At 46.0% G+C, this 22,305-nt stretch overlaps 1 protein-coding gene across 1 annotated transcript in view; it reads right to left on the bottom strand.

The window, feature by feature from the left end:
* SIK3 (SIK family kinase 3) overlaps positions 1–22,039 on the bottom strand; it is a 40,689-nt gene extending 18,650 nt beyond the window's left edge. The window contains 10 exon segments of the mRNA XM_009580573.1: positions 33–186; positions 1,020–1,129; positions 1,242–1,319; positions 2,418–2,528; positions 2,911–3,029; positions 4,210–4,333; positions 5,219–5,343; positions 11,640–11,801; positions 18,478–18,541; positions 21,929–22,039. Of these exon segments, the coding sequence (XP_009578868.1) occupies positions 33–186; positions 1,020–1,129; positions 1,242–1,319; positions 2,418–2,528; positions 2,911–3,029; positions 4,210–4,333; positions 5,219–5,343; positions 11,640–11,801; positions 18,478–18,541; positions 21,929–21,970 (1,089 nt within the window). The 5' untranslated portion in view covers positions 21,971–22,039.
* Between the last annotated feature and the right edge of the window lie 266 nt (positions 22,040–22,305).

Here is a 22,305-nt window from a genome sequence, read left to right as displayed (position 1 = left end):
CGGCAGCAGGGAGCACATGCATCGGTCAGTACCTTGTACTCCAGCTGACCCGTGGGCTGCAGGTTCTGCCTAGGCAGCACATTGTGCATGAAGTTCACATTTGGGGTCACCTGCAGGAATGGAGCCTGAGGAGTGACACGGGGGAAGCCAGGCAGGAGCTTCTGCAGATCTTCCATGACTTCCGTCCTGTGCAATCACATTTATAGACAGGTGAATTAGCAATGACGCGAAGAGAACCACCCGCAGGCCCAGTGCACTCAGCTTCCCTCCACAAAAGGCTTCTTATTGCTCTGGAAAATGGTCACAGAGAATAGCCAAGCAACTCTTCGGTTTTCATTTGTCCTTTTTTTTTTTCCCCTCCAAGTTGAGATTTGCCAGAACTAGCTCTTTGCATTAATCTCGATCGCATTTATCACAAAAAACTTCAGCTAGGACATGACAGCAATGCAGCTTAGGTGAGAATTTGGCTTGCGCACCAGCCAACACTGCTATAGCTTACACAGAGCTAATCAGGAAGAAGGGAAGGAAAGAATCCCATCCTCGTCCTCAGCTGAAATATTAACCAAGTTGTGCAAGGGGACTAGGACATTTAAAAGAACGCTTTTGCTAAAGAGGTACCTTGAATTTCTTTCTCTATCTAGCAAAAATCAAGTTTGCAGAAATAGCTCCAAGCCACTCACAGCAGGAGCGGGAAACCAAAGGTTTGATACCAGCTATGATACAGATACATGCACTTATCACCACCTGGTCTGGCTAGAATGAAGCAGAGACCTGGGTCTGAGGGGCATGCTGTGAAGTGTATTTCCCAGCCCAGAAACTGGAGACCACTGCTAGTCCAAAAGGTATCAACTCTTATATACCACAGAGCCCAGAAGTCCCCTTAAGGCATTAGCCTCTCATCTGCCAATGTAGCACATGAATAAATCTGTGATATCTCGGAAGGACCAAAGTCATGTGCTAGGAGTAAATCTTCAAGTTCCCTTAATCCTCCATCAGGGAGCTGAGAGTCCAATACTAACCGTGGGTCAGCTACTCCAACTGTGTGCCTTCTCATCGAAAGGTAACGGACCAGAGCTTCAGGTGATGGCTCTTCCCCTTCATCACTGTCCAAGTTCATTGTTCCGTCAGTCTGGGCAGGCAAAACATTGGAGATGTTGAAATACGACGTGAGGATCAAGCAAAAGGCTTCAATGCAAGCCCAGGAAAAGAACTTGCAGGGGTCATCAAGGGGAGTACCTCACCTCTACAATCTGGTTTTCAGGGTTGATGAGCTGGACTTGTGGCACGTTGATGCTCATGGTATTGCCTGTCTGTTCTGTCTGCTACGCAGAGAGGTCAAGATCAGAAGACATGAAGCTAGCATCTCTTACAAGCCCTTTGCAAACACTGCCGGATTAACACCAGTGCACAGCCCTAACCACCTGGGAATAGGGAGATTACCCTGGAGCCAGTGAGGATCTGTTTATTCTTAATTCTCAAGAGGTTGCCTCATCTACCCCCCTCACTTCTGCTCAGGCAGGGTCAGCATCTCTTCTGCTTCCCTTATGACCTGGCCTCTCTTAAAGGAACTATTAATTTCTTGGACAGCAGCACAAAGCGAGGAAGAAGCACTGCACAGCAGTCCTGGTCTGCAAACTCTAGCTCCCCACCAGTAACCCTCACATTGCCTCCTCTCCTCTGTCACTAAGCTAACACAAGACACTGTCTGAAGGGTATTCGCTAAACCCACAGCCAATGAACAAACTGTTCCTAATCTCAGGATTATGGCACCCTAAATACACATGAAGTTCTCAGACAAGGAACGTTTTGACAGTCCTGCCAGGATGAGGACACTCACAAGCAAGTCTGAATTTAGCAGGTAAGGGACTGGCTGGCCTTCCAGGGCTGGAAGAACATTATGCAAGCAGGATCTACCTGGATGTTAGCAGAGGTGGGGAAGGTCATGGTCCGTGGCATACTTGGAGATGCTGCAATGCGCAGATTCTTGTGTCTCTTCAGACGGTCGCAGAGCAGGCTGTAGATTGCACTGTAGTGATCATAAGCATCGGCTCTTAATGACTAAAAGAGGAGAAAGACAAAGTGATCAGTTCTTTTTGTCAAGCAATAAAATATGCTCTGTACTGTGCTGAGGTTGCTGGGTTACTAGAGGTGATAAACAACAAACAAGGCCATTTGTTCTCCAATGGGAACAGGGACGGTCGCAGAGCAGGCTGTAGATTGCACTGTAGTGATCATAAGCATCGGCTCTTAATGACTAAAAGAGGAGAAAGACAAAGTGATCAGTTCTTTTTGTCAAGCAATAAAATATGCTCTGTACTGTGCTGAGGTTGCTGGGTTACTAAAGGTGATAAACAAACAAGGCCATTTGTTCTCCAACGGGAACAGGCAGGACATGACTGTCAGCTGTGGTGGCTTACCTGAATTGTGCGCTCCTTGTCCAGCCCCATGTCCGCCATTGCCAGCAACACATCCTCATTCAGCGGCTCCATCTGCCTCTCAGTCTTCAGGTGCTGACACTCTGCTATCAGCTGTAAGAGCAGAGACACAGATTTCAGTGCCGACATTCCCAAAGGCACACCGATGAGTCATAACGCTCTGAAGAACCAATGCACCAGGCTCTGGCTGCAAGCTGGCATGAGCTTTGAAGGCTGATGGCACACCAATTCAAAATCTAGGGCCTTAGGCTCTCAATGCCAAGGGGAAAGATACAAAGATATACGTAGATGAGGAGCGACGTGGAAAGCAAGACCAGGAGACACAGAAAGCGGAAAGGCAGCACACCAGTGCTCGGAATGTGAGTTCTCAAACAGCTGAAGCGCACATTGCAGCACTGCATGCCCGGAGCCTGTTTGCAGCCCCGCAGGCACCATGCAGATCCCGCTCGCACACCAGCTCGCTTCTGCTTCTCACCCTGTCAAACTCTGCATCAGCCTCCCCAAGCTTCATCCACTTGTGTTTGCAGATCTGCTCCATGGAGAGCCGCTTGCTTGGGTCTAAGACCAGCATGTGGCGGATCAGATGTTCACATTCTGCAAGGGAAGAGAGAGGCTGGGTATCCCGCGGGGAGGGACACGACTTCTGCAGGAGGCAGCCTTTCGTGCTGCAAGGGCGAAAGCGCTTTTTTCTTTCAAAGCGACGCACTTCTCTAGGAAGTCATACATAGCAAAAATACCGCTTCTCCTTCTGCGCTTCACACCGTTCAGTCCCCGACGCGCCATGTTGCTGCAGACATTTGATTTCCCCACGCTAGGAAGGAAGCCACCCAGGCCACCTGGCCCCTGTGCTGTTTGCCGGAGCCCCTAGGTGGCATGCTGTCACCCTGTCCCTCCCCACCTTGCCGGCACTGGCCAGGGAACACAGCTGGCTTTTGGGGGCTGAAGGGCAAAGTATCCTCTGAACATTCCCCACTCAGCAACAGCTCGCTGTGAATGATTTCTCCATTGTATTACGTGTGCGCTGCCAGCATGGGGGTCTGCTGAGGCTCTCCCCCATTTGGGGTGGGATCTAAGCTTGCTTTAAAAGCACCACAGGTTTTATCATGCATTTTCTGCATGAAGAGAACCTTTTGCATAAGTAATAAGGCAGGCAAGGAAGCTTTCAGCTGGGAAACTCCACGCAGCCCATGCAAAATTATTCCTTAATCTGAGAGCAGGCAACCAAGAACCTACATATGACTCGTTCTTAAGTGAAGTTGGTTTTATCTGAGAATTAATCACACTTTTCAGAAACAAGACTTATCACTCAAGCATTCAGAAGCATTTTTGCAGAAACAGGACATAGACATTCAGCTCTGATAGGGTTATTGCTGGAAATTCATGTGCCGTAATGCTGTAAAAAGCTTCTCGTCTAAAACAGGTATAGTGAAAGCTTCTATATTCCTAAATCGCTATTCCATTTTTAGCTTTCACATTTCCTAAAATTTAGGAGGAGTATATCTTTGCTAACATTTTGCTATAGTTTGCATAGTTATATACATGAAAGCTGGGATTTTCAGTAAGAGTATTTCGGTTTCTAAATTCTAGATGCAGAACTCATTTTAGCTTACGTTACAAACCACCATCCAGCGGATAAGCTTCCTGGCATACCACTTCACCGGCATATAAATCAACTAGTATACTATAATTTAAGCGCTCCAAAGAATCTGTAAGCAGAGACGCGACCAGCGCCTGCCCAGCGCTGCAGGCGCGCCGCGGTGCGCGCACCCCTTACCTGTGGACATGAAAAATGGAATGCGAAATTTCCCACTGAGCACCCTTGCCCGCAGGTTCTGCAGCGTGCTCCCGTCGAAGGGCAGAGCACCGCAGACCAGCACGTACAGCACCACACCAAGACTCTGCATCCGAAACAAAGGTCACATCAGCAACGTTAGAGGGAGAGATCGGGAGACTGCAGTTAATTGCGGTAAATGTCATTTAAATAGAATAAAATAAAGAAAAAGCAAATCCCAATGGAAAGGACCTTGTTGACATCTCAGTCCCAGGCCAGCCTAATTCCTCCTTCAAACGTCAAGCCTAATTTAGACTTTCTTTGGAGCCTCAGAAGCCTCAACGGTTAAAAGAAGCCTACGGCCCCAGCACGCCCGGGGCAGCCCCGCACCACCGCGGCAGGAGGCTCTGGGCAACCTGCATGCCCAGACCAAACACAGCTTCAGCCAAGCGAATGCTGCTGTGACGGCGTGGCCATTTCAAACCTGGCTATGCCACCCTTCCCTCCCGCTCCTCCGGCTTGGCTGGCAGAGCTCGGGGAGCCCCGTGAGGAGAAGAGGCAGGACAGCAGGCAACTGAGCCGGTGTTGAAAGGCAGGGCTGCAGGGCAAAGCAGGCTTTGCGTTGCACAGCTAGTGCCACGGAGGAGACCGTCCCAAGTCTCTGCACTAATGTGCTCCCTGCAAAAACCTCCTAGAGCAAAACTTGAAGTTGCCTCTTTCAGCTCTGCCAGATCAAGCCCTACCACAGCAAGTACTCTGCCATTCAACAGCAACGAAGTGAACCATATTTTTGGGAAACTAAATTAAAATGCATTTTGGCATCGTGCCTCCCAATAAAGAAAACATGTGACATAGTAACCAGAATAAAATTCTAAAAGCATTTCTTCGAAAAACATTTTTTGCCGTATCATGGACTTTTCTCTGAGACACGTACTAAGTATTCGGGAAGCGAAGCCAAACAAACAGAGCAAAAATGAGATCAAAGTAAGAGAGAAAAAGGTTCATCGCATACCCAGATGTCAACCTTTGGCCCATCGTATTCCTTTCCCTCAAAGAGCTCTGGAGCAGCATAGGGAGGACTCCCACACCAGGTTTTAAGCAGCTGACCAGGTGTGAAGATGTTACTGAACCCAAAATCTGAAAGAACAAAGAGAACTTATTAGAAGAATACAGTCCACTCCAAATGCCCTAAACAAATGGTATTTAAGTAATTTGCCAAGTCTAGTAAAGTCACATACAATCCCGTAACAGATAACTGATACACAGACATCAGAGAAACAAGAGTGCAAAAGAGGCAAGAAGAGTAAGAGCAACACTGAAACCACCTGGACAGTGTGCAACTTCTCTCCGTACTGAGACAAAAGACGACCAAGTATTAACAGCGGCACATCCACTTCATACAATATAAAACACACCCCATTTAACCTGCTGCAAAATACCATGCCTTAGGCCTGCTTCACACACTACAACCATATTGCTTTTGCTTAGCAGAACACAAAGATCTTTCCAAAAGTTTGCTCTTCACTTTTCAGCCACGTGATTTCCATGCTGGAGTCAATACACCAGCAATCAGATCAACTAGGGTTGCTGCAAGTCAGGTGGATGGTTTGGAACGAGGCTTCCACCTTATGTCCAAGAAATCTCACATAAATCTTGTGTGTTAATTTCCAACCCTCAGCTTCTCCGATGTCACGTTTCACAACTTCATGAGGGCCAGAGCAGCCGCCAGCAAGGACAGAACGCAGACAAAGACAAAGAGAACGGGAAATTTTGATTTTCCAGAAAGCACTACATGAGCTGGAAACTTCAGTTATGGTAGGCAGCTCTACAAACCAAGTCAAATAATTCAAGGAGCAAATAATAAATCCCACAAGAGAAATTAGAAGAAAGGTCTTAACCTTACAAGCAGTCAACCATCAGCTTACGTGGGCACTAATGGCATTCTCTGCTAATTAACTTGCCACCCCCTGGCACACAGCTGGGACTTGCACTGGAAACAGAGTAAAGAAATCAAAGTCTGGATTCAAGAAAAGTGACCTTTTTCTTATAAGAAGGAATCCTCATTCATAATTTCTTTCTTTTTCACCTCAATTGAAAAAAGCAGATATACAGTCACAGAGAGGCGTCTCCATGTCCCGTGAACAGGGTGTCCTTGCAAGCAAGCTCTATCAGAAGGAGCCGTGCTGCAAAGGTTATCTGCAAACTGCTTTGCCTGTGTTTCTGCTAGAAGTGTGCTAGCAGGAGGCTGAGTGACATTAACGCACACAGACAGGGACCCACAGCAACAAGGGCATTTTTCATGGCATTTGCACCAGCAGCAGATCCTCACGGCAGGCTTGTGTGTGAAATGCTGGAAAAAACAAGGATGGCAAGAAATACTCAGTTTGCAAATTCTGATTAAACCAAAAAGCATCGTGGCAAAAATATACAGTAGAGTGAGGCCAGTGAGGACCAACACCTCTGTGCAGCAGGCACAGAAAACCCCACCGGTACTCCGCAGACAATGCGCTAACTGCTGAGTCCGTGCTCCTGCTTGCGATCGCTGCTTTCCTTACAGGATTTTCCATGACCTAATTTCAGGTGACTCTCCTCCTTCAAACAGCTTCTGCAAAACTCAGCAGACCACCTAGCACAGCTCGGCACAGCAAGCGCAGCCGGCACAGCTCCTGCTAGCTCAACTCCAGGACGGTACAGCCAACTGTCCTTCTTCCCATCCCTTCGCAGGGGGCAAAATTCTCAACGCGGAGATGGTTTACGCTTGTGAAGAATACCTAGTGTGGCATGTTCCTGCGGAAATACCTGGAGTACAGACAACGCTGCTCAAACCCTACCTCAAAACAGAGCACAGAGATGGTAAATGTTCTTTAAAAGCATCACAGTATCAAAACAAGGCAGTTAAACACCCTTTGGGTTTTCACTGTTGGAAATGAAGTCATCTAAACTTCCAAAACATAAGAGCAGTCAGCCTTTGGAGGACTATTTCAGGGAAATAGCACACAGCTGCACAATCGTCTTTTCCACCTCTGCAAGCTTTTGAGCTGTTCTGCCTCACGTTTAAAGTAGGATGTGTAACAAGTGCCTGAATTACGGCCACCAGAGCAAGCAATACAAACTACAGCACTAAACGTATTTCCGTCTCCTAATAACAAAGCATTTGTAGTCAAGTTTAGATGTAAACTCCTTCTGACTGTGCAAGAACATGCTGGAATTTTGGTACTTCACATATTTTGAGCAAATTATTCTGGTTTAGTTACTTTTATTTATCCTTGTATGTACTTGAGTGGGCTTTGCAACACTTTGGGAACGAACCGTATTTTCAAAGCAGTGAATATTGCACCGTGCAGCCCGGCACCAGCTCCAGCTCTGCACAGGACAGAGGAACGAGGTGTTCCCCGCGCAGCCGCACCAGCCCACTAACCCGTCACGCCGACGAGCCCCGTTCGACGGCGGCACGGCAAGCAAGCAGCAGCGCATTCTGCAGCAAGGGCAGAGCTGCGCCACGCCAGCTGGCAGCCGCCACTGCCTCTGAACAGACATGCAACAGCTGCCTCCTGCAACCTTCTCTGCTTCGTAAGAGCTGCAGGAGATTGGCTGTCTTTGAAACTCTACCCCTCTTTCACATGGGGTTGAAATTAGCCCACAAGTTCACAGCTCTTTCTGACAGTGGAGAGGAGTTGGGCAGAGAGAGCAACCCCGCAGAGCCTCTCCTGAGAGAGCCGGCCTAGGAGGGCAGAGATGCCGCAAGCACGTCGGTGTTCAACCAGCAGGTCCTGGAGCTCCCGCCGTCATCCCACAGCTGCCCTGGATTTCAGGTTGAAAAACCTCTCCCTGTGGAGAGCTGCTGCTCTACCCAGCACTTTCCGGGCTCCGGGTGAGTCACGCTGCTCGTCTCTGCGGGGAGCTGGAGCCAGACGGCTCCGTCTTACACGAAGCACTGCTCAAAGGCTGGAAACAGCTTCCAGAACCCACCTGTGCTGCATGAACTGAGGTCAAGGCTGGTGAAATCAGCAGGCTTTTTAAAAGCCCCCAAAAAAGTTAAGGGGGGGGGGGATTCGAAAACCCCAAAGCAACAAAACAACAAAACAAAATCTAAACCAAACAAAAAAACAAACTATAACTTAAATAAACTTTCTTAAAAACTATGACAAGTCACCCCAGTCCAAGGAGATGTATAAATCCAAATCCCCAGGGAGCAACCAGGTCTCATTCCACAAACAGATGCAGAGGGAAAAGGGCATTTTTTTAAAGAGCAAGGTAAAAGTCACGATGATGTGATACAGGGAAAATATTTAAAAGATACATCTCTGTGCTACAAAAAAGCGGGCCCAGTCCCTCACGTTTCCTCAGAGCAGAGCTTCAGGGAGCTGGCTTTAGTATCTGCACAACAGGGACTTTTATCCTCAGAAGGTGAAAGAGCGAGCAGACTCTTGCAAACGAATGCAAAGCAATGCATAGATCAGATTCCTCTCTGAAACCATACCCCAGGAAGGCCTGGGTATTTAGCAATAATCTCAACTCCTGGCTGAACTCTCTGACTGGGAGCACAAGTGAACGTAGTGCCAGCAGCTACTGACTCAGACTCTGAGAAGGTACACTGGAGAAAAAGCATCCATGGGAAAAATGAGAGCCAGGGTAACAGTGTTTGTATCTTACTGTTTACGGAAAAATAGTATAGCTGCAATCAATCAAAAAAAACCCCAAATCCAAAAAGCACACTTGTAGTCACCACCAAGTGAGAACAGCAGCATTAACCCACTTCAAGACTGCTACACTATCCTGCTAAGCGTCACTTACTTAACTAATGCCGAGTAAGGGATGCAAAGCTGCGTACGGAGGTCAGTGCTAGAAAATCTGCACTGGTGAGAGTCTGAAAAACTCCAAAAGCTGATTCAATTATGCACATTACTAAAGGCTGCGCATATGGGTATCAGAAGAACCACAAAGTTGTAGCCCCAGTCTCAGCTCTTGTGTTTGAGATGACACGCTGGCTCATTGCATCCTTCAGGCTATCTGTATTGGCAGATAAAAAGTGACCAGACCTACCAAGCAGAGCCTTCAGAAGACACTCGATATATATCTATAGCTTCCTTCAGCTGAACATTAAACACATGATTAAGAGGTTTGAGTTAGACACGGTTAAAGGGTTTGGCAGTGAAGGTTTAGCTGATCCTCCACCCTGTGTAACAGGGCTTTGTGCATTTCTGTAGTATTTATTCTGGGAGGTCTGGTGTGAAAGACATCAGTTGCTATTGCTGCTTTTTTTTGCTCTTGAAACAATGGAAGAGCTGCTGTCAAGTTGTAATTAAGGAGTTATAGGGACAAAACTTAATACTTGGAAAATCCTATACCATAAACCAGCTTTTCCAGGCTACTTTTCAAATCACTACTACATCTTCCTGCCAAGTAAAACACTGCCACCACCAGGGTGGGAACTATCTTCTAGAGTCCATTCTGGGAGCAGAGATTTGAAAGGAAAATAGTTTCCAACTCCCTTAGATAAAAAAAAGTTTCCACAATTTTCAGATGTTCACAGAGCTTGTCAGCATGCTCATATGGACATTTCTTTAGGAAATCCAGCCGTAGTCCAGTTTCTACCTGGGTTAGTTTTTAACTTCTTTCTTTTTATTTGCTAGGCACCCTCTCCCCCTACGCACAGATTAGATTTTACCCCATGAACACAAGATGGCCTCAAATCACTAGTGCATCTGTTTGCATAAAACAGATACCAGCAAGTGCTGCTTATAAAGACCTCCTGAACAGCCTTTCTCATAGGATCTCCATCACCTGCCACCAATTCCCTCCACTGCCCCGTGCAGCAGTTACCAACAGGCACTTGCTGCCGCCCTCCTTCAGTAGGGAGGCTCTTGCCCAACTGTAGGAAATGAGTCTGACTGGCAAAACCAAGCCATTTTCCCCGTATTGTCGGTATGTTTCTCTCTGTGACCGCACACAGCGCGGTCCTGGGAAGCGTGAGCTATCAGGCTTTCAGCTGGCCATGAAATGCTGTACAGCGCAAGGCAGCACAGAGTCACCTAACACACAGGAAACACTACGAACCACTCATATTTCATCAGCGATGTGTCCTTACTCATCTTCTGCTCACAGAACAGCAAAGAGCAGGTTATCATCCTTGTGCCAGGGAGGACATGGTTCATACTATTAAGCATCCGGAGGAAGTTTCATAAAGTCCTTCACTCCTTTCTATTCCTTCCCTACTCCCGCCTCACAAAGTGAGGATGAGAGAAACCTAAGAAATTACTAATCATTTTACTACAAATCAAATATTAAACTCTACTCTAACACCTCCAGATGGTACATAAGAGAACATCAACGCGACAAACAAGATTGTTTCCTCTCTCCAAGATGGTATCAAGCTAGCAGAGTATTCCCCAACTCCCAGTATTAAAATTGCTCACAGACTGAAAAGTTTTATAGCCCTAAGCACTTTCTAAAAAAAAAAAAATAAAAAAAATCAAGTTACAAACACTTGTAAAAGCCAACAGGCTCTCCAAGGAAGTCTATTAAGAGGGGGCAACAAAGCGCTTTCCAAAAATGCTCTGCTATGCATTAGGCTCTAGTAGAATTAAATGGTAAGTATGAGCTCTTCCAATTCAAAAGCCCAGGAAATGAGATGACCAGGGCAATATTAAATCCTCTTGTTTCAATCTGTTGCTACATAATCCCACAAAGCTAAATAAAGTCAAGTCTAGCCAGTGCATCACAGAGCTCAGCAGCCAAGGCTCGGTCTCATGTACAAGAGGATCACAGACACGCAGGCCTGTGTTAGGTCAGCCTAGAAACTGCCCAAGGTGCAAGCTCTCTGGAAGGGCAGTTACTAGCAAAAAACCCCACTGCCCAGCAAAACGCTGGGAACAGACTGTAAGGGCCTGTTTATTTAGTAACTTCAGCCTCTCTCCCTGCAATGAATAAAATACCCAAAGCACTGGGGCTAATTCTCTTGCTCTGTCAGACAGCATAGTGAAATGATTCCAAGAGTGCTGTTTCCCCTTCACGGCTCTACCACAAACGCTGTCATCCTTACTTTCCATTCTTTCTCTCTCACCTAGTCCGACCTGCTTCAAAGAAGTCCTAAACTGGCAGCAGGACTCAAAACAAGCTCAATTTTTTAATATTAGTCTCGCCCATTATCCAGTGTATTGGAACACTGCAGTATCTATAGCCGCATATCTGCTTACGAAGCCAAACCAGCCTTTTTTTTTTTTCTTTTATTTTGCGCTACTTGAAGGGAGATACAAATCTCCTGGCTACAACCTGGCAGTTTCAGCTCTGGGCAGCAGGCCACACAGAAATCCAAAGCTTCCTTTAGCTGCACTGTGCTTCCTTCTTTCTGAATACCTGGAAGCAGCCAATGCCTACATTTATTAACTTCTGAAAGCAGCTGCCTTCCTCCCACACTGCTAGTCTTAGCTCACCTGCTATTTTGATGTTAAGGTTAGCATCCAGAAGTAGATTTTCTGCCTTCAGATCTCTGTGGACTATATTACGACAGTGACAAAAGTTGACAGCAGCCACTATTTGCTTGAACTTTCTCCGGGCTTCCTTCTCGGCCATACGTCCGTGGGCCACCAAGTGATCTGTAAGGACGAAGCGAAGAACAAAATGGTTATTCACACCGGAGCGCAACCCAGACAGGGGCTTCTCGCACCCTTGCGGCAAGCGGTGCAGGGGATGGAGATGGGGAACGACGCAGGCACCAGCGTGTTTTCCAGGTTCCAACACCAGACGGGGTCACCACTGAAGCTACCCAGAAAGGGACTCAGGGTAGCCAGGACACAGCGCTGCCACACCAGCCCTTACCTGGGCTGTCTCCAAGTGAAAGGCTTTAAAATTATGAACTTTCCTCTATTTAGAGGACAGCTGACCGGGCTGGCTGGAAAACCAGAACTCTTTTGTGAAAAGCGTAAAAAGGTTTTAAAATCTTTTTCTACATCAAAATAAAAATAAAACTTTTTCAACCTTTTCCTTCAGCCAAATACAAGCCTTATACCATGACCTCGACGACAGTGAGAGGTGCAGGTTCCTGGCCACATGCCATCCCTCCTTCCCTCTGTTTTTTCACAGGAAATTTGTCTTTGGTCTAACAAGCCTCACCAAAGGTAACTCTTGCCGAAACCAGTGAAGTCCGGGCTAGTTACAGAGACAGCCAGCTCCTCAGCTTTAGCTTTCTAGCTAAAAACCCACCAGCTGCAGAAATTATCTAACATCATCCCTCTTCAGAGGGAAAGCCACCCGTGACCAGATCGGAGTCACGCTCTGCAGTTTACACCAGCTCCGCTCCAGCAGTCTGTACATCCGCCTCTGACCCACGCTCCCCTTGCTTCTGGTGGCCACGGAGCACTTCACAAGGTACACCTTGGCCGAGAGCCAGGCTAAATACTCCGACAGCACACAAGCTCCCGTTACAAACCCTGCAACTCGGCACAAAAGCACAGTTTCAGGAACAGTTTTACTTCTGCAATGCAACAGAAGACAGTCATCGCACACACTTCAGAACACGTGCAGGGGTTCCTGAGGCTCATAACCAGTCTCTGGGTATTTGCTACTGTTTTGGTGCAAAAACATACTTGCAATATTCAACAATGCATTTCATTATAAAAATGGAGCTTGCCTCTACCACGGAAATCTGAGTACTCTAACATATTTTGTTGAAAATCTATACGCTCACTCAAAGGTAGCATTTGTTGCCAGCTAGGCTTTCCTTGGAAGCTAGCATGGCACACACGGACAGAAAAAGTCTCTCTAAGAGATCACAGAGGCAGGCATACAACAGCAATCCAACTTAAATCAATCCACTTAAAACCTGAAAGCACCAGGCTTACAGAAGCCACTCATCATACTATTCTGCAAGCAGGGATGGACAGGCAGGAAACAGGCGGTAGAAACGGCAGAGAAAGGAAGAGAAAAAGCATCTCCCTCCGCTGAAGCATCAGCGGAACAGGCAACAAAACTCTGCCAGGAAAAATGTAAAAGTCAAAGTAAGCGGCAATTGAATTATGAAAGACAGTTATTACCTGATATTACCTATAATTTCCTAATACCTCTCTACCCCATAGCTAAAACTAACGTAGCATGGCAAGAGATATGGGTAGGAATAGCAGCTTGCAAGATTATGGAGTTGAGGACAATGCTACAAAAAACCCCAGGAGAAACCTGAGAAGCGTCCTGGAGAGCCCCCAGTAACCACACGCGGGACCAGAAGGGTTCCCGAGTTTCCCCAACTCGCGGGAAAGGTTTCGGAGAGGTTTGCACAAGCCCTCTCCCCTCCAGCGCGGGCTACAGAGTGGGTTAGCAGAGGCACTAGCAAGCCAAACCCCAGGGGCTTATTATCTCCTTGCCCTTTTCAAGTTACTGCTTCTCAGCTGGGCCGTGGAGTCAACCTCAGAAGACTTCTGGCCAAAAGTAGGCTGTAGTGGTTCATTTCACTCCATAAACTCCATTAAAGTGGAGGGCTCGATAGAGATATCTGTTCTTGAAAATAATAAAAATAAATCACTTCTGAAGGTTTCTCATCAGGTGGTTGTATTTTTCCCAGTCACCCATTAATTAAAATACCTGTGACATAATTGACTTGCAGTAAATACTAATTACCAAGATCCATCAAAGCAGTTCTGCTGGCTTCTGACTGCACAGCAACCTCCTTCTCTACATTTGACTACTCATGTTGTGCAAGAGAGCGAAGTTGTTTTTCAGAGAACTTGTCAATTAAGTTTTATTCATCGGATAAACTTATTCCATGAACAAATCTGAACCAGGGCTAGGGAAGGAAGTCCCTCACCAATTCCAATACGACCCTCAAGTCACTTGCTCGGAAAAGCAAAATTTACTATCTCAAATAGCCCCATCGTATTTCATTAAGTCATTTGCATGGTTGTAAATTTTTTTACTCTAAAGAGCTGGGACACTGACAAGCAGAGTTAAGCAAGGGCCTGCTCCAATTTAAGCATTACCACTGATCAGCAGATAGCAGCTCAGCTCCTAAACAAGACGAGGTCATTCACATCTTTTACCCTGCTTGAATCTTGGAGCACAGCCTGCCGATATAGCAAGCGCTCTTAAAACACAGTGCAAGGCTCCAATCTCTCAACATTTTTGAAAATATTTTAGAGATTCTCCTGTAGGCAAGAAATCAAATCCAGCTGCTGCAGCAGGGGTACTTCTACAAGGCTCTCCTAAGTATCTTTTTGCCCAAACCAGGTTCACCTGTCCCCCCGCACAGACAGTGACACATGCACTTTGCAGAGTCTTGCCCTCGGGGGCTGCCCTGCCAGACATCCGCTCACGCAGAAGACTCTGCTGCCCCTTTTATTGTCAGTCCTGCTTAGGCTGCGACAAAAATCTTTTTAGGTTAGGCGTGAAATTTCACTTTTCCTGAAGAAGTGTGAGTGGAGGCCGGTCCCCAAGCTCTGCACGTAGGCACAGCACTTGGAGACCGCTGACATTTCTGCACAAGCTCCAGAGGAAGGACAGAAACAATGAAGCTACAGAATACTTCACATACCACCAAGGGCAACTGTATGCCAAAATTAACCATTGCAAGCTTAGTCTGCATAAACCTCTCATGCGACAGAGGTTACAGAGATGACCTGAATGTTCAGCTGGGAGCCAGCACACTGATCTCGAGTGCAGCAAGTCCAGGAGCACAGACCTGCCGCTGGGTCGTACACACGTCAGTGCGCTCTTCGGGAGCTGAGGAGGCATACAGCATTGCTCCTTTGAGTTTTCCAGAGAGGAAGGAATGCACGATTTCATTTCACAACCCTTAAAAACATCAGTTGCCTTTCTCTGTACTTATATGAAGCACCTGATGCTGCTCTCTGCATTAAAAACCAAACTACACTGAAGAAAAAGCATCTTCTGGTTAAGAGACAGGCTGATACACAAGTTTCCACTTTTTGCCTCTAGACAGACTCCTCGCGATTTTAAGTTGCTTTCTGTCTGGAAAGCAAACGCTGCTTAAGCTTCAAATCTCCTCTGTGTGGTGGATTAAGTTAAATTTCCAGCATGTTTGGTGACCTTGTGCTCTCAGAAGCAGGCTGACCTTCTAAAGACTGGTACCACGTTGTTTAACCCATCTGTCCAGTTCACACTCAGAAAGCTTAGGACACGCAGCAGGAGATGGAGAGAAGGGGCAGAGACAGCAGACGTGCTAACCACATTAACCAGACGATAATTTTGTCAAGTTTCCTGAGAATTTTTGTTCATCAACCAAGTACCCGTATTCTTGTCAATGAGGACTGCAGATTATTTACAGTATTCATAGTAAACAGCTGAAATCAAAACAGACTTCTAGACTATATTCTGTTTGACCTCAAAAAAAGGACACTCGAGGGACCTGGAACAAAGAGCACCCTATGTTTAAAAGGAGACATTCATTTGTTCATAATGTCAAACCAGCAACCCAACCACACGCAAAACATGCATAGGGACAAAAATAACAGTTTACATTTTGCTGCTTAAGCCCACAGCAAAAGCAAGTCTTCTCCCTGATCCCCACGCACCGCTATGCAAACAAAGTGAATTATCAAAACGTTTCCAGTAACAGATGAATCAAAGACACTTACGGCACAGCTTGGCCACTGAAGGAGCTATCAGCCCTTTTACTGGAAATTCAGATAAACAGGTTGTAAAGCTCTTATAGGTGCTAACCCAGGAAAGCCTGCAGAGCTCAGACCAACAAGGGACAAGAAAGGCAAGCATCCAACACTGACTGACTGACTTAAACTGTGGCCATTTAGAGAAACTACCATTCTTTCAGCTAAAAATTCCATCCTATATTACTGCCTTGTAATATTTACAGTTGCATGGTACAGTTTAAACCTTCGAAAGTCTTTTTAAAGCCTCAAGGGAAACAACTTAGATGTACTTCTAACAAAACCTTGCAGATCACGGAAGTGTGACGCTGCATTTCAGATTATACGAGGCGCTCGGCCTTAGACCGAGCGTTTAGCATCCAGAAAACCATGGTTGTTAGTCCCCCCTGCCGCAGCTCAGCGCTACACTTTTGCATTAAAACCTAGGTCATGCAGATGTAGAGACAATCAAGAAAAAGAGATTAAAACACTCAGCACAGGCACGTTTAATACAGAGGATTCCCCAGTGCCCAGTAACAGACACCGTGACAGTGACTGCATTGCCCATACGCACCTAGCAGGTATCCCTGCAGAAAGTCCAGGGATTCCTAACAAGCCTACCGTAAAAGGGATGGACATTGCGTTGAAGCAACATGCAGACAAAGTTTTACCCTTAGTAACAGGTAAACTCCAACTTCGATCCGCTGCACTCACTACGGAAGAGCCGGAGCGGGTGCAAAGCCAGCCCGCGCTGAGATACTCTCTCTCAACAGCGTGAGGACGTGAGATTCTTCAGTACTGGAGATGCTAAAGACTGCAAGGAAACCTTTCCAAAATGGGTTGCCGTTTCCTCCCCGTAAATTGCTTCCGCTGTTAGAACAAAGTCTTAATGGCTCCTCAGGAAACTCTGATTACAAAAAGCTGAGACTTTAGTTTCCCCCTCTCTGCTCTAACGCCGAGGGCGCGCAGGGCCTCCTGCAGCGCCTGAAAGTGCTCAAAACAGGCTGGCGGGGGCACAGCCTCCTGGCTTCGGTCTGGAACAACATCAGGGCTATTACATAACTGGCTGCTCCCAGCTATCAACGAGGATAAAACGCTGGGCAGTGTAATGGAAATTAGCCATGCTAATGAGCTGAATTTACTACAGCATAAAATATTTCAGCGAGCAATTAGATTTTCACTTCGACTCATGTAGAAGGCTATTTTTGTAACCAAGAGAATTCATTCCAACTTTGTATATGAGCTTGCACATAGTTCTGGATTTAAAAAAAGATGAGCCCATCTCTGCCAAATTCAACTGAAGAGGGAGAAAAAGTAAAAAGTGATTTATACTTTTCTGCGGTGATCCACACACAAGCAAACTCCAATACACATTCAAGTGATTTTGCTGCAATTAGGGCTTGCAGCACAAGTTAAGATGAATTTCACAAGCCTTCAGAACTGTTGGGTGTCTGGCACCATGACTCATGTTTGAGGAAACAACTGGAAGACTCAGCTGGAGGAAGCCAGGTTTTTCACCAGGCGATCCACACTTTCCAAACATCTTGCTTCTTCCTTCAGCTGTCACCTTCTCAGCAAAGAAATCCAAAGGTCATGGACAATGTTGAGAAGAAGGCATGACAACCATCTACAAAGGTACTGAGGAACTGCTATTAGATTATATTCACGGGAAACCAGCATTTTTCAGCTCAAGTTGTCTTATTTTCCTTAATTTGGGCTTTTCTTGCTTCACTAAGAGCTTCATCTTTTATTACAACTCAGCCTCAGTTCCAGCAGAGCGAGAGGCCCTGACATCAAAAGCAAATCTACTGCAATGACTTAACAGGACAAAAAGGAGAGTACTTCCATTTAGCTGACAGGCTGTATGTGACTGTCCTCACAAGGACATTGCCTGGAAGCAGATTTAAGCCAGCTCGCTTCAAGCACGAAGGCTTTTCCCCCTTTTCTGAGGCTTACGTTGGCTAAGCTAGTAAAGACCAATCTTGCAGAATTCTGACTCTGTCACCTGGCACAAAATTCCAGCGTGTAAGTAAATCTCTATTTCTACAAGTTTCTTATTGGTCATGGCAATAAAACAAACAAATTAATAAATCAGTCAACAGTTCTTGCAATTGTGCTGCACAGATACTTTTTTTCCTTTAAAGAATAGCTTCTGTGGTCAAGAAAGCTCAGCCAAAACATTGTTAGCAGACAATGGAGTTTAAAATGGATGTAACTAATACATGCTAAGATAACATCAGATATCAAAAAGATAAGAAAATACATGATTTTGAGAACAAAATACTACAGAACCACAGGACAGCCTGTTTCTTTGAAAGCTACTAACAAACACCAACACTTCCGCTATAGTTAACAAGTTTCATATAAGTTGCTGGGAAGCAAAGTATTCAGCAACGCTTTAAAAGCCAACTGGATGACTATTTCCAACATCTTTAATCCCAAAGTCAGCATAAAAGAGGAGCAGCACCACCTGTCAATGAAACCCAAAGCAGAAACAGAGGTTATGGAAGTTATTTTTCCATCAAGTTGGTATCATTTATTTCTTTACCCCTCTTGTCAATGGAAAGTTTTCAGGCTGATGGGCATCTCAACTGAAACAAGAGAGTGTGGCAGCTATTTTCAGTTTACTGTAGTTGACCAAGTGCATTATCTGATTAAAGAATGCAATAAATGTACTTACCAAATATTTCCCCTCCACTAGCATACTCTGTCACTAGATAAATCATCCTCTCCGTCTCCATAACCTGGATGCAAGGACAGAAAAGTGACAGATAAGGAGACTGCCGTGTGCAAAAAGAAATGTAACTAATTGAAAACTTTTATTCCTTCTATAACACATGTAACTGCTTTCATCAAATCAAAAATATTGCTTTCCCATGCTTTACAGAGCTATGCAAAGGAATGGACAGGAACCGAGGAAAGAATCAAACAACAAGTTTTAAACACTGAATCTGTAACTCAGCGTAACGCTTCACCTGCATCTTCCTCTCCTTCTATTTCCCCTCCCTTTAGCGTTTGCTCCCCCGTCTCGTCTTGTTCTAGCAGCCTGGGAGAATTTTCAGGGCTGCTGCAACCAAACTAGTTCATCCTTCTAATTAACCAGTCCATTGCAGGCACTAAAATAACCAACACAATTTTGCCAAAGGGGGGAATATTCCCTGAATCGGTAAGTGACTTTCAAATGACTCAAGACCTATTAGAAATAAACCAGAGCTCAGGCTTTGCTTTAGGGAGTCCACACGTTTCAGCCAGGTAACACCCCATTTTTAACAGTTTTTAACACACATTTTTAAGAGTATTAGGATTTTGGGGCCGTAGCAGTCCAACACACCAAGGCCAGCAATTTATTAGGTGGGATTTCTTTAAAGGACCAGGCATCGTGCAGACAAAGGCAGCGAGGGGCTGACAGAGACCGATGCCACGCTCGGCACAGCAGCGGGGCCGCAGCACAGGACTGTCGGAAGCGTACAGCTGATTTCTGAGCACGGTCCTATCACCCTTAGTGAAACCCGCACTCCAAAATGACCTCAGAGTCCTGAACAACTTCTACCAGGATGCAGAAGAGAAGAGCGGAGGGCAAGGCACCATATGCTAAAGACAGGTCTCAACTCTATTTTTAATGTGTAATAGACAGTGGGTGATGTACAATCACACTGAGCACACAAAAAGCAGCAAATAATGCCTTCCTGCCTGCTGATTTGGTAAGGGTGGCTCCGAGGGCTGTTTTGTGACCGGATTATGTTCTGTGACCCGCCTTCAGGCAAGTACACGCTTGGGGTGTTTTCCAAAACTTGATGCTATTTATTTAACAGGCTTCACAGCTTTGTCAATGGAAAAAACACACCGTGTTTCGCTTCCAGGACCGCAGCACTGAACCTCCGGTGCCAGGCACCACAGGTCAATTTCGATACTCCGGGGTGTTTAGAAAAGGCCTGGGAACCTTTTGATTTTGTTTTGGCTCTTCTGTTTCAGAGAGAAGTGAAAGTTCACCTTTTCCGTGAAACAGACTATTATCCCAACAGAGAAGCTGGGTACTTGGAGCCCAACACTGCTTCTTCTTACTAAGAATTAGGACTGGAACATGTAGTCTTCGTATTTTAAAATATACGTGCCTGATTCAGACTACGGCAGCTGCTGAAACAGCTGGATTGCTGTTATTGAGTGTTAAAAGAGAGTATAACAAAGATGAACCTCAGTTCTGCTCAAGTGTCACAGGGCATGAGATACAGCTCCCACTTAATGGTGATACTACATGTCCAGAAAACCCTTCATTAGATATTTTTAAGCGCATTTCTGTTTCCAGACAGAATCTCTTATATTATAGACTACTATCATTACAGACGCTCTCCTTTTTCACTTACACCTTTTAAGTTTTATAAGCTCAAGGAAATGTGATTTTTAAACTCAGATTTGTGATGAGAAGCTGTGAAAGATTCCGAATTCCCAACTCCATGTTTTAGTAGTTCTTATCTAAAAATAAATGCCACTGAAAGTACCCAGAAAGAACGGCCCGATAAAACATGCTCCACAGTGGGTACTCTTTTCTCATTGTAGCAAAGCCGAGCCACGTGTCACCCGTTCAGTATCATTCCAAAAACTTCAGTTGAAAAAAACAGAGGTTGAAAAAGGTTTTTTTGGCTCAAAAAAAAAGCTTTAAGGAGTCAGTTTGCAAAAAAGCATTCCCTAAGTACCTTAAAAATGCCGCAATTCTGCAGTGTCTGCTGTAAGCATCTCACACTTGGCGGTTTGGCCAAAATAGCTAAACATTAACCTCTGTCACTTCTACTCAGTTTTAACTATTTGGAGTCCAAATAAATACTCATATCTATCAGGCACAGATGAGAAGCAGAGTGGGCTTGAACAGACAAGACTTGGTTCTAGGGAACGGCAACTTCTATTGAGGGTTACCACAACTTCTCCCTTAAAATGCACACAACAGCATTACATTACAAAAAGAAACAACCCCAGCATATCTCCCCCAGGATTTAAACTTTTTAACATTCCAATGCCTGCCATCCGAGTCAGGCAGCTACAAACAGGAGACCAACCACCTTAGTCTCTTGCACCTGAATACTTCCCCAAGACAAAGGGCCCTGGACAACCCTTTCTCTGCTTTGCGCACCAGCCCAAAGAAGAGCTAACTTTCCATCCACAACTTAGATGGAAGTCCCCTCCATTCCCAAAACAGCCTGTGACTGTGAGCCTTCTGGCAAGTGTACTGCTGCAGCAAAGGGGCAGGTAGTTCTGGCAGTCAGTGGTCAGCTCTAGCAGGATCCTGGGAAGAAGCTTCTGTCCCACAGCTTCCCAGAACTGGGACTGCAAGCAACAGAGGAGAGTTTGTACAGAGCTTTTCAGCACTCTTTGGTTTTAAGTCACTGCTTGAGCTCTTGTCTCAGAAAGGCCCGAGGAGGGAGTCTTTCATCTGTCCAACAGCTTCCAAAATTAGCATTTCACCAAGGTGGTGGCCTCCTTTATTCCTCTGCTCCCACCACTCTGCTGCCTGCTTGTCTCTGGCCTGTTGCCATTTCCTTGCTGTTCTACCTGATCATGTAGTTGGAGGGGCACCACCAAATACATGCGTAAAAGGCAACACGCGTGGATTCCATCTCTGGTGGTTTTGTTTGCAGACTAAAAATGCCGAACAAGCCGGAGAAAAAGTCTGCAAACAATATTCAAAGGCAGGTGTGCTGCTGCTATTGATCACCTTCTAGGAAAGCACAGAGCAGACCAGCAAGTCCTCGGGGCCACAGGGCAACTGGGCCGGGGGAGAAGAGCAGGGGAGCCGCGTGCTGTCAGTCCTGCTAGCGGGTGAGACTTACTCTCTCCCTTAAATTGAGAAGGGGAGCCCGCATCCGGTTTCAACTGGGAAACTGAAAAGCACACAATAGCCATAACTAAATGGCAAGAGGCCAGCCCACAGCGGAAGCGTGATCTCCCAGAAAAGAGAAGGATTAGCCACACTTCCCCCCCCGCCCCTCTAATCAAAGTACTCTGAGACCTTGAAAACATAAAGGACTCTCCCAGTATTTCACCTAGGAGAAACGGAGGGATAACCCCAGAGAAAGCACTACTATACACTGTGAAGCTATGCAGTGCAGAGGGATGGAAAACCCACTGCAGAGTGCTCCTACCTGGTATAACCTGATGATATGTGGGTGGCAAAGCATCTTCATGATCTGAACTTCTCTAAATATCTTCTTCAGGTTCTCTTCATCCAGCTGTGTCTTATCAATTATCTTTATGGCAACCTAGCAGAAGGGGAAACAAAAGAGAGGTTATTGACCCAATTGCGAGGAAAAGCATTTTTAAAAACAAATACTGCATATAAGACCCTGCTGGGCTGTACAAAAACAGAATACATGGTCCCTGCCTCAGAGAGCCTGGGATCTCTGAGCAGCCTCCCAGAATCCAGCCAGCTTGCCATAAGTTGGGCCGGAAGAAGCTTTGTTTCCTAACTCCCAGCTTTTAGAGGGTACCTCGTTAAGAGAGCAGCATTGCAGAAGGCAGT

This window comes from Fulmarus glacialis, unplaced genomic scaffold (assembly GCF_000690835.1).
Source record: "Fulmarus glacialis isolate BGI_N327 unplaced genomic scaffold, ASM69083v1 scaffold7956, whole genome shotgun sequence".
Taxonomy (NCBI): Eukaryota; Metazoa; Chordata; class Aves; order Procellariiformes; family Procellariidae; genus Fulmarus; species Fulmarus glacialis.
This window is presented reverse-complemented; position numbering and strand designations above follow the sequence as displayed.